General features: G+C 35.5%; 1 protein-coding gene across 1 annotated transcript; it reads left to right on the top strand.

Moving 5' to 3' along the window:
• Positions 1-898: 898 nt before the first annotated feature.
• Positions 899-12,988, top strand: LOC105040373 (ras-related protein RABG3b). The gene is made up of 7 exons (XM_010916863.4): positions 899-1,652; positions 1,820-1,846; positions 2,392-2,491; positions 2,578-2,724; positions 8,172-8,252; positions 8,338-8,483; positions 12,466-12,988. Exons 1-7 carry the CDS (start codon positions 1,381-1,383, stop codon positions 12,527-12,529), a joined length of 837 nt encoding a protein of 278 aa, XP_010915165.2. The 5' UTR covers positions 899-1,380; the 3' UTR covers positions 12,530-12,988.
• The last annotated feature ends 148 nt before the right edge of the window (positions 12,989-13,136 follow it).

Here is a 13,136-nt window from a genome sequence, read left to right as displayed (position 1 = left end):
ATAGTTTTCATGATCTAAATAAATTTTCACTAGATATGTAACCTGACCCTAACCAAGTGCATGACATGAGAACCTACAAAATGGAATGAGGTCATAATTTGGATATGGTGATTATATGGAACCAACTACCATTTTCATTAGGTTTTTCTTTTAAATTGCATGTTAAGTTCCAATGCATGACATGGCTGGTAGAAAGCTTCCTTCACACTTAAATACCCATACTAACGGTTCTTGTTGCTACAAAAAAGAAAAAAAATATATAATTCTTCTTTTACCAAAAAAAATCAAAATGTAATTCTTCTTGGATGCAAGGGCTATAACAAATATATTTTCCATGCTAACATCTTGAAACCTATATGGACCCTTCTCTGTAGGAAAGCCCTATATGAGCCCATCATTTTTGCTAGCAATGCACATTCTTGTTCTCTCCTGCAATCGAACTGAGTCGAATGGAGTAGTTGAAAATTCAGACTCGATTCGATAAAAAATAGACAAAATTCAAGATTGACTTGACTCGATTTGAATATCAGCCGAACCATACTCAAGCTCGAAATCGAACTTTAGCCTACTAATAATATATATTATAAATAAATATAAAAATAATATTATATATATATATATATATATATATATATATATATATATATATATATATATATATATATATATATATATATATATATATATATATATATATATATATATATATATATATATATTGGAGTAGGCTCGTAAGCTGTTGAGCTGAGTATCCTGTTATTTGAGCTTGATAATAATTGAGTCGAATCAAACTCATGTAATTTACGAACAGCTTGACTCATTTGTACCCCTACCTATGTATGATGCAAACAACAACTTACCAAATATGGCAGACCGATACTTGTCGGTAACTTTTTTTCTCATCATACATAGGTGCATTGCGCCACTCATAAGCAAAGGTAAAAATGAAAAGCCAAAACCAGAGAACAAGAAATATGAAGATGTGGTTGTCGTGTCAATGACCCCTATCATCAAAGAGAAATTTTTATACCTCATCATATCAACTGCCATTCAATAAATATCACTCAGTTATTTTTCTTTCAGAGTCATTCAAATAAAGATGACCTCATATTCACACAATTTAACATGAAAGTCAGATGGACTGTAATATGGAAATCTTACACTTTGGATGAATTTGATGTCACCATCCATTACAAAATCTGATGAGATTTCGCATGTAACTTCAGTATATATATCATCATTCCCCAACCGAAGGCATTCTAGTGTTGTATTAGGCCAGCTAACTTGATCTCTATCGGAGCAGTCTTGGCTCCAGTAACGCCTTCTCGGCATTCTGGAGAAGCCAGCTCCATAGGAATTCACTTCATTTGAAGCCGGCAAATGCTAAGCCGACTTCGTATAAAATGGATTTCCTGTAAAGTCGGCGATAACGGCCGTTTATGTCTCCCACGGCGTGATACATTGTCGCTCAGCGGAACCCCTTTTAAATGCCACTGGCGCGTAGAAAAGCCTCAGAACGGCGATATCTCTACCCCCTTCCGGCGCTCGCTCTTGTCCCCTCTCCCTCATCGTTTAGCCCATTGCTGGGATCGTTCCGCCATGGCCTCTAGGAGGAGGTCCTTACTCAAGGTCATCCTTCTTGGTGAAACCACGTGGGTATTTCTAACCTTCTCTCACTCTCCCTTCCTTTGATAATAAGCTCAGAATCTTGCTTCAAATTCTTACAATTGCTCGCGTTTATATGTTTCTGTGTTATCTTTCTTGCTTCTTGGGTTCATACGTCTGTTCTTTTACTGGTGTCCTGTTCTTTGATCTGCAGAGTGGGGAAAACATCTTTGGTGAACCAGTATCCTTGCCAATTAGGTGATAAACTGCACTTACTTGTTTCCTATTTCTTGTGGCGATTGATGTGATAGGGCTTTAATTTTCTTTCTCCTCATGTGGTTATTTCATTGTTTCTTTCCTTTTTTTGATATTTATAAGCATTCTTGATTTCACGAGGATCAAGAATTCTGGCCAAGATTCACAGATATTCTTTTTGAAATTGTTGCCTGAGGCATCTTGTACTCTTGTGGTGACTCTTTCTATTTATTCTTTCTTGTTTTACTTTTATATGAAATTTTCTTTTAATGTTCTTTCTAGTTCGCATGATTTTTCATTTTTATTCTTTCTTGTTTGAGATCCAGCGGTATCTTTGTTCTCCTTTGGGACAAAGCCAAGATCCATCCTTTTTCTTTTGAAATTCTGACTGAAACGTAGGTGGCAAGAGCTACGAAATAGTTATTTTTTGTAATGATTCTTGTTCTGTTAAACATGGAAAATTTGTGCATTTGACAAGATAATGCTATGTGGTTCTTGTTGACAACGGTCGATTCTTGACCATAATTATAGATTTGTACACGAGAGATTCAGGGAAGAGTCTGACTCTACGCTCCTTGCTGATATTTCTTCAAAGGAACTTCAGATAGATGACAGGCATGTGACTTTGCAAGTGAGCTCTCGTTCTATTTCTCGTTTATTCTTTTCTATTTCTTGAGAACATTTTACATTGCTGAAATTTTACTATTGTTTGAGTAGCTCTGGGATACGGCTGGTCAGGAGAGATTTAGGAGTCTTCCTCCAGTCTTTTTCAGAGGAGCAGATTGCGTCGTATTGGTCTATGATGTCACTAATCCCAGTTCTTTTCGCTCTCTCGACATCTGGCACCGACAGTTTCTTGAAACGGTTTGTAATTCATCAGCTCCCTTCCAACATTTCTTTAAAGTTCTTCAACATAATGCTTCATGCTCCTGGAAGATTCAATAAATAATGTTCATTACATTCTAGTGCACTTAAAAAATCAACTTGGTTTTTCATAGTTTATGTGGTTCTCTGTCCCAGCATGATAAATTATGAACCCCAATTTGTGCATATGTTTTAAAAGCTTACTAGGTCCAGTTTTCTGTCCGTACATTAACCAAATATATCTGCCAGTGGATGATGTATGGAGGCTTATTTTACCTGAAATGATGACATAACCTGCGCTCACATAAGCATCAAAATCCAGATTTAGAGAGAATTTGTGCCAAATGTGGTGAGATACTTTTAATCTGGAGTTTTGTCATCTATAACTGTGCACATTATATGTTTGCCGCTTAGAGAATAAAAAAATTTCCTTATGTTCATTTCTTTTAGAGTGGTACATGGGAAAGGATCTCTAAAGGGTTTTTTGTTGGAGATGTAAGGACTAAGAATTCTGAGCCTAGATAGTTGTTCAAAGGAATCAGTGCATGGGAATTTTCTTTTTATAAATACATTTTTTCAATGAAAATATAATTTATTGCCATTGTATCAGACTATCTGCTAGGTTCAGGAACATGAATCACATCTGGTACCCATATTCTAATCTAGTGCTTAGTTGGCTAAGATTAAAAAGAGACCTTTTAACTTTGTGAGTGGAATGCTTTACGGATGAATAGTTTCAAATCAGTTTCTAATTGAAGGGATTTTCATGACAATTGTTATTTGATTGGTAGATACTTTGTGTTGGAAGTACAAATAATTATGAAAGTACATGAGAAAAGCAGGGGTGTTGGTGAAGTGCTATGGCCCACTTGAGTTTAAAAGCAATAATCAGATGCACAAGTGATTTGTTCTTTTTTTCTGAAAAAAAAGGAGATGGATTCACAACATCTGGAGGGAGCTTTAATTCATGTAACTTGCACTAGTGTCCAATGATTGGTTTTAGAAATGGAGACATTTAAACCCTTGATAAAACTTTTCAGAAATTTGATTTTTTCTTAAAAACTCAACAAAAGTGGGTGACCATTTATATCAGGCAATTTACAGTAATGATAGGGTCTCTTGGTTGCTTATGCTTATGTGATCAGAAGGTAGTGGGATTGTTGATGCACTTCACTATGGTGTTCTCTGTGGATATAAGAAGTTGAGTGCATCTTAAAACTTGGAGGTTTCCTATGGAATGTGTTAAACTTTCAATTATGCATGCAATGACAAGAACTTGCAACAAAATCTCAAGGAGAGGTGAAAATAGGGCCAAAACATAATAATATATTAACAAATGAAGTTCATAAAGTCTTTGTAATGGTAAACCTTTTATGTATTGATATGTACGTAATGCAGTAAAGACCCTGTATCTATTCATGTTTGTTGATATGAAGTGGTATGGTATGCTGTAGACATTAGTACGCACCTCATTATGTGGAAGTATGGAATGGTACATACCCTGGTACAGTTGATTTTGCAGTTATTGATTCAAAAAAGAACCCGAGATCAACGCCAAGATGCATAAATGCATAGCATTTGATGGGAATTAAAATTTTGCTGGTTCTCGTTGAGTTGGATAAATTCTGGTTGAGAAAGTATAGTTGGCTAATATAGTTGGAGATCACTTGCATTTTTCCTAGTACGAGAACTCTCATGTGATTCTGTAAAATCAATGTCACTGGTTGCTGCCTCTTTTTATTTGGCTCTGGGCTTTTGACTGGATTGGGTTTCAGATTGAAACAATTCTTTGGCTTAGGGCTGGATGTGGGATTTGGGTTATGTTGCAAGGATCGGTGTTTTTGGAGATTTCTGTGAGGTGGAATTCTAATAACGGAAGAAAAACTAACTTCTATTAGGTGCGATGAGATGAACAACTCATAGTGCTATAGAGACTTCCAAGGCATGTTGGTGGTTCTCCAGTGATCTGGTTGCAAAAAAAAAGGGTGGAGATAGTCAAACCATTGATGTAGATGCTGTAGATGGAAGCCTTTGTTGTACATGGATTTGCCTAACACTCGGAGGACAAACTGCAGGATACCCAGGCCTCTTTTTTTATGAAAGAAGAAAAGCTAAAAAATGCTTATTTGACTAAATATAACATATGAACTTTTGTATGCATAAATGTTTACCGTGATATTCCTTTTGCTAGGTTGGTGCTATGTCATGATGCTCCAATTCCTTGATAGCCGAGTGCATGTGGATGTGGATGGCAGGGCAGAATGTGTTGTGGACATTGTCATTAATATCTTGGTGTCTATTTATTTATCATATGGAATCACATGTATCTGTAACGTGTATAGATGAGTCAAGTGCAGTTTGGGTCAGTAATCTGAAACCTGAAGCTGAATTTGATCCAATCTAGGAGCTAGATGTTGTATAGGAACTTTTTCAACTTGAATTCTATTGATCATTCTCATCTTCAAATTACTAAAATGCATGCCTAACTTAATTTTGAGGTTCACTTAGTTGGGTTTGTACACATAGTTGAAGTGGTCCCATACTCCATTTTCAATTTCCAGCATTATTTTTCATATGTTTCTATCTTGCTTGCATCTTTAGTTTATCCATTTGAATGGCACATTCCTCTTTAATCATTCAATTTTCTTTCATTTCCCTCAAATGATTTCCTGCACATGTTTTGTTTGATCTACTTGATTTTATTGTTAAAAATAGCACATTCTTCCGAAATAACACTAAGCAGAAAAGAAAGGGAAACTGAAAGAGAAACATCTAGTAAGCATATGATAGTTAACTCCTTGGATCATTAGCATTATGATTAACTAGGAACGCATCTTGACTTGGGCCCTCGGGGTCTTCCACATGACTGCTTCAGCTTTATGATTATTCACTCAGCCACCTAACAACCAGTGATTTTATGACTCAGATTCTGATTTTAGGAATTATCAGTTTCAGTGTAAGAAAAGTAGTGACAAGGGTATTTTGTGTTTGTTGTCCATAACTCTTTCTTTGAAGTTCACCAAATCTGGTTTCAAGCATGGATATTGTGGTTCTCTACCTGATGCTCTCTTCTTGGATCACATGTTGAATCTCCTTACCACCCGCTCTCTTCTTTGATCACATGTTGAATCTCCTTACCACCTTTGATCACCTCTGATATATAGATTAATCCACAGAGGGTAAGAAACATGGTGTTAAAGACCAGACATGTTTTGTGTGCATAATTCCTTCGTAAAGCTCAAGCCAAGTGTAAATAACAACATAGTTGATTTAAAGAACTAAGATATGAGGTCTTGCCCATGCCAACCAGGTGCTGGCTTGATAGGACATATTTAGCATGCTGATTACTGTCATGGAATGACAACCATTAAAAGATATGTTTTTCATAGACTGACAAACACAGAGAAAAGGAAAAAAAAAAAAAAAAACTTTTTCTTCTGTGTAAAAGCTACTTTTCAATTGCTTAGCTAGAAATAGGTTCAAAAAGCTTAAGGTAACAATGCTCGAATGTGTTTAACCCATCCCAGGCCAATTGGTGTCAAGTCGGCTGAAGCCCATTACGAGCCTTAGTTGAATTTTAAAAATATATATCTTGAATCTCAGAGAGACCTTACAGTATCTTGATATGCCTGCCATTGTACCAGCAAGTGAAACGTGATGTGCATGGTACCTCAAAGAAGTAGGTCCTAGTAAGAAATCCACATGTTGGGGACTATCGGTCATAGAATATTATCTCATAGCTGTTCCAAGTCACTCTTTTATCCCTCTGAATGATAAGTGATATCAATTAAATTAAAACCATTTACTGTCAAAAATCAAAAATATCTTTATAATACACAGTTAAGTTATTTACTAAGACCACAAAAATTTTTAGTATGCATATATTAAAAATAATTTAACATATTTTAGTTTTTCTCATGTTGATTTAAGGTAGTTCTACAAGGAGCTTATATTCATGTGACAAGGCATGAGTTCACATTCCAAAAACATATAGCAATTTGTCATTAATGTCATTTTCTTTAATTTTGCACCCATGGACAAACTACAATCATCTGTTTAATGTTAAGATATATATTTTATTAATTTTCTGATGACTTGTAAAAACTAAGAAGTATGAAATTTCATGATTTATTAACTTGCTGCATATATTATTAATAAAAAGATATATAAATAATTTAAATCATCATATATTTTAGATAATTATATGTTTAAATTGAGAAGGAATAAGTAAATTCAGTAAGTATTTCTAGATTGAAATTGTGGGATGCATTTGGTGATGTGCAAATCATCCCTATTGATGTGAATGCAAAAAAAAAAAAAAATGAAAGAAAAGGATGATTATTATTTTTCAGATTTTTAGAACGTTTGGCCCATTTCTTCCCCTTAATCTCTTGATTCTACTTTGGGTTCATTGCTCCATGCAAGCAATCCATCCATGCTTTTACAAAACAGAATGATGAATAGGAATGAAATGAGTTTCATGGAAGGTTGAATTAGAGAACCCCAGAAAACCAAAGAACCTTTAACCCTTCTCAAATCTTCAAAGATAGGTCTGATCCAAGACTTAACATTATTTTTGACCTTGGCATCAGGTCAGTCCTATGCTGTAATAAACTGCATTTATGCGCTGCAGTGTAGGATGGTACGTGCCCCTTAATAGTGTAGATGCATGACAAGTACAAGTCACATCGAGCAGTACTAGTTAGAAATGTTGCTAGACTCACTTCCTTCTAGTGTTATTGGAATATGGAAAAAAGTTTAAATCAACTAATTAAAAGAAAGTATTTACTTTACATAGGATCTTATATGGATAGCATGGCTTTTCGCTCAACTACAGAATACTGGCCATATTAAGTGTAATGTAAAATGTAATGCAAATAACTAACTTATACTCAAGGATCATGAATTTCCCTTCAGGTTGCAATATTTATGTGTCAAGATTTTGTCTCATATATATGCATGTCTCTACATATGCCTGCATGTAAAAATACATCCACCTGCTGATGCGCATAAATATAAATATTGAAGCTGGGAATCTTATTATTTCTATCTGTTCACAAAAAATGCTTAGGCTCAACCATGATAGTTGAAAATTTCCAATATGCTGTTGCTGCATGATATTTTGACTTTTGATATATTAAGAAACAGTAATGGACTTAAGCTTGGACGTGCTTGTGATATATGAGAATTAAATTTGCCTACCGAACGAATCATTGGTTGGACAAATAACCATTGTTTTGAGAGCATCTTATATTGGTATCAGAATACTGCATGCTATTTATTTTTCCAGAAAATTTTGTATTGGTTGCTCTCGTCTGTCATCCTTTTCTAATTTATTAGCTGTTTCACATTTTCATGTATATCAAGGCTGGTTCTGTCTGTGGTCTTTTCTGTTATGAACATTGTCTAGCAAATAGACCCAAGGCTGCATTCTTACTCTATTTCAGGTCAACCAATTAGACCCGAAGAAACTTCCATTTGTTCTAGTTGGAAACAAGGCTGATCTAGATGGACAGAACAGAAGAAAGGTGAGGAACACAATGCCTTTATATATTTTGTTTTTCATCCTTGTACAATGTTCTTAGATTTTCTTTCCCCTCATTACTCATATAGGTTTCTGAGGACAGAGCAAGGCAGTGGTGTGCTATTTGTGGCAACATACCTTACTTTGAGACATCAGCAAAAGACAACCAGAATGTTGATGATGCCTTTATGCATATTGCTAAAATTGCACTAGCTCATAACAATGAGAAGGATATGTACGTATTCCTTGGGTTAAATATTTATTAGCTTATAGGCTTCCTGCATGTTCATCTTATGTTTCCTTCTGACAATCTAGAAGTTATAATGAAGCACATACATTTATTGAGATAAATGACCTAAGCGCATTGACGAAGCATGTTAATATTAATTTGCGGCAAAAGCATAAAATATAAGATTCTGCTTATCGATCTTATCTATATTCCTGATATCCTTTATATCATTCTTTAATGAATCCACATGCCACTTTGATATGGACTTTTTTCTTTGTTTGTACGTGCTTCATATCTAATTTAATATCTTACTTTTCACGATCCGAAAGGAAAGGAAAAAACCATTGATTCCTTAACATAATTGTTGTTTACATCCACCTTCAAGCAGCTCCTTTGTACTTTCAGTAGTAGTTAAAGTAGAAGTTTGAATGCCCAATCTGTTGTTCTCTTTATGAAGATAATATAATATTCTGCTCACAAAGTCACCTTCTTTTGTTCACCTTGCATTCGCTTGTTTATGCCACCTAATTATAGGACATGGTTACATTGCTGAATATGTTTGTTGTCCATGGAGTTATTATTGCAGCTAAACTTTAGACCACTCTTTTAAGCTTTCATTATCTCAATGTAGAAATGCGAGTCCAACTCATTTCATTTTTCTTTGTTGCTTAAATGATAATTGGTTATACAATAGTTCTGTATATAACTGTAATAATCTAGGACCTCACTCAAAAAAACTAATTGGAAGATGTTATTTGGATTTCTTGGCCCTGTATAAGGATTCAACATCTATTAAGTACATAACCAATGTGAGCAAATATATGCCCATACATGTCCTTAACGTTCTCCTCATGCTTAAGCCCTAGCGTTCTCACCAAGCTAAAGTTTCAAAGCCAGTCACAAACACTACAATTAGCTCGTGGTGAACCCAAATAGGCCCCTGCTACACTGTCTCCTAGTCCATGTGGGACACAGATTGGGTCTGCTTTGATAGTATTTATAATAATCTAGGATCTCACTCAAAGAAGCTCACTAAAAGGTGTTATTTTTGTTCCTTGGCCCTATATAAATACTCAACATCTATCTAACGCATAGATGATGTAGGACTGAACACATGCCAATGTTAATCCTTGCATTAGAAAAATGGTGAGAGGATCTGTTGAACAACATCAGGATCATCTTATACGAACATAGTCAACTAAGAAAGATCATTTCAATGTTAATGCCATCTTGGCCATTAACCATGCCTAGTCTTGAGGTTTCACATCATCCACCAAACTGAGTTTCTTTTCTCGGTGTCTTCTTAGCAACCAAGGATACCGTTATATGAACTTATAAAATCGATCTTGTTCAGGTAAGATCATGTGGGCATGTGTTTAGCCCCACATCTACTATGCACTAGTGGATCTTGGGTACCTATACAAGACCAAGAAAGCCAAATACCACCTTCTAGCTAGCTTTTTTTGGGTGAGCTTCTGAGTTATTATAAATGCAATTAAAGCGGATCTAGCATATGACATGTGTGTACTAGGAGACACTATAGCAGAAGCCCATTTGGACGGACCATGAGTAGAACATGATGCTTATAATTGGATTTATGGTACTTGTGATTGTATTTAAATGGATTTGGAACCTTAGCCTGACGAGGACGTCAAGGCTTAAACAAAGGAAGCATGTGAGGATTCGTGCGGGTTTGTTTTAGCCCCACATCAACTATGCACTAAATACATCTTGGATACTTATATAGGATCAAGAAACTCAAATAGCACTTTCTAATTAGCCTTTTTAGGCAAGGTCTTGGATTATTACAATAACTTAGTCTAACATTTGTGAACAACTTCATTATTTGTGTGAATGCACCATTTCATTTTGAAAACTTACACTTCATTATATGTGTGAATGCACCATTTCTTTTTGAAAACTTACACTTTGTGAACAAATGCACCATTTCATTTTGAAAATGTACATGGCTGATGAGTTACATAATTCCACCTCTACTTGTTTATTTGTTTGCAGACTAGGGCATGTGGTATACATGGGAAAAGTGAAGGATATAATGCAATAATAACCCACAACCTCACCTAAAAAGGCTATCTGGAAAGTATTTTTTGGGTTCTTTGGCATTGTATAAATACCCAGAATCTTCTCAGTGAGTAACCAATGTGGGACTAAATACACACCTTCACAGCTCCTCATATTCTCCCCCAACCCCCTTCATTTTAAGCCTTGGTATGCTCATCGGGTTAAGGGTCCAAATCTAGTCAAATTCAATCACAAACATCATAATCAATTCGTGATCGGCCCTAATAAGCCCTACTTGTAGTATCCTTTAGTCGATGCAGGCCATCGAGTGCTTCATTACTATTTGTAACACTCTAGGATCTCATCAAAAAAGACTAGCTGGAAACTGTTATTCGAGTTTCTTAGTTCTATATAAATATCCAAGATCTTTCTGGCAAATAACCTATACGTGACTAAGCACATGCCCACACGCTTACTTTTTGCTCTTAATTTTTTTCTGAACGGTGCCACCATTTCTGTCACTCTGTTGGGATCCATGTTGTAAGTAATAAAGAGAAAGCTCTCTAAATGGAGCATGCTTGCTGTTTGTTGTTTTAATAGATGTACTTACATAGATGATGATATTATTTGTTAGTAGGTTCAGAAATCTGCTGAATGAGCTGTCATCTCTCCTCAATCAAAGTCGAGGAATAAGGGAATCAATTCTGGTTTCCATGGAAAGCTTACCATGTAAAAGTTAACTTACTATCATTGATACAGTCTGTTCTTCTCTCAAGGGAAGCAAGTCAGAAGTCCGAAAGGGGCAGATTTCTGAATCATTTTTCTATCAGCAACAGATGATGCCAAACCATTCAAGAATTAAGCATTCCCTTGTAAAGGATATTGACACATGATTTCATCACAATTATGTCACTTCAATCCAATCTCCTTTCAACTTATCCTATACTCCTTTAGTTGTTTCTTCAATAGAGAGCTTCAACAGCCTTTTTGGATGGGTTTAATGATTTAGATGTTGCTTCATGGTTGCTGCATTATATGCTATCTATCATATCGCACAATGATGGACATGACGGCATACAGTGAGTATTTCATCTGGTCCAGATCGATACTAAAACCACAAAGTCATGTAGCGGATCACGTACATACATGCATACATACATATAAATGCATTATATACATGCATTCAACAGTACATACATAAATACATATACATACATATATATATGTATGTATCTATGTATGTATATAAGATGTAAAGAGAGGACTCTACACTGTTCAGCTTTGGGAAATGCAAATGTATACTGTTGCATTTGATTTACAAAGCTTAAAATGCTAATCTATAAATAAAAAAAATAAAAATGAAAATTAGAAAAAAAAAATCACATCTTTCGGAGACTCCTTGTCCACCATCTATATAATTCTAGTGGCTCAATAACATGTGATGATTTTGTGCAGCTTGATGGATTGCCAAGAGGCTTCAAAAACATGTGATATTTTGTATGTAGGAATTTTAAGACTTATAAATCTCACCCCATAGACATGCATTCATGCATGCATACAACCATCCTCGACTGTTCAAAACATTTCTATTTCCTAAAGCCATTGAAAATAGCATAAAAAGGAAGAAGAAGAAGAAGAATACTGCTTTTTCTAATAATCCAGTTATGTTTCTTTGAGATTCTGTTTGTGGATGTTGTGTCAACATGGCACTGGGATGATCTTGGGGTGTGGGGTGAGTCATTTTGGAATTTGGATTGTTGGTGCAAATATGCCATGGTAAAGTGGGGAAAAAAACCTATAGTATAAAGCAGATGCCGTTGATTGCTATTTGTTTGGAGTAATATACTTTCTCAGAAGACATGTTAAGCAAGAACAGCTCTTTCTGATTAACCTATTGCTACACACCCTTTAGCGAGTGCTGTTAGTTTCATGCATGAGTTCAAAAGCTCTACCTTCCCATTTGCAGATACTTCCAGCATATTGCAGAATTTGTTTCAGAACCACAGCAACGCGGAGGATGTGCCTGCTGACTTAAGCTGCTATCCCAGCTGTTTGTCAATATCTGTCCCATCGATCTTTTCACTAATCATTGTCTTCTTATATCCCTGATCACGATATTTCAGCATTCTTTCTACACTACCACTTGTTGTGCATAAAGAACATGGGAGATCAGTATATTGCTTCTCTATTGCTGTAAATAGTTGCTGCCATTGATTTGGGTGGAAAAGACAGTACGGAGATGTAAAAAGATACTTTCCATATTACCACATGTACACAAGTTCTGGTATCAGGATGAGCTTATAGCTTCTGTGTTGCTGTTTTAAGATACTGACTACATTTGCATGTTGAAAGAAAAAATTTATAGTGAGGCAGCTGTAGAAGGCTGCATATAGATCGTCAGCAATTCTTGCTCCACAATACTCTTAGCACTGTATTTTTTAGGTGTGAACGACAGTCTTGATCTATATTGTAAAACACCTTCTTCGGCTGGTTTCTTAGAGCTTGTTCTTTTGTAGGTAAATATCATGAGAAAATTAATTTTTTACCCACAAAAAAATGGACCCTCACTGATAGAACCAGACTAGCTACCAGCTCTTCCATTACATCTTTTACAAGACCTGAACCAAAAGGCCTGCC

This window comes from Elaeis guineensis, chromosome 3 (genome assembly GCF_000442705.2).
Source record: "Elaeis guineensis isolate ETL-2024a chromosome 3, EG11, whole genome shotgun sequence".
Lineage (NCBI taxonomy): Eukaryota > Viridiplantae > Streptophyta > Magnoliopsida > Arecales > Arecaceae > Elaeis > Elaeis guineensis.
Note: the sequence above shows the minus strand (reverse complement) of the source record. Positions and strands in the feature narration are given on the sequence as shown.

Excerpts from the sequence above, each read along its gene's own strand:
- LOC105040373 (XM_010916863.4), top strand. The coding sequence starts at position 1,381 with ATGCTAAGCCGACTTCGTATAAAATGGATTTCCTGTAAAGTCGGCGAT. Across the intron at positions 2,492-2,577 it reads ACAGGCATGTGACTTTGCAA|CTCTGGGATACGGCTGGTCA; the intron begins GTGAGCTCTCGT and ends TTGTTTGAGTAG. Across the intron at positions 2,725-8,171 it reads ACCGACAGTTTCTTGAAACG|GTCAACCAATTAGACCCGAA; the intron begins GTTTGTAATTCA and ends ACTCTATTTCAG.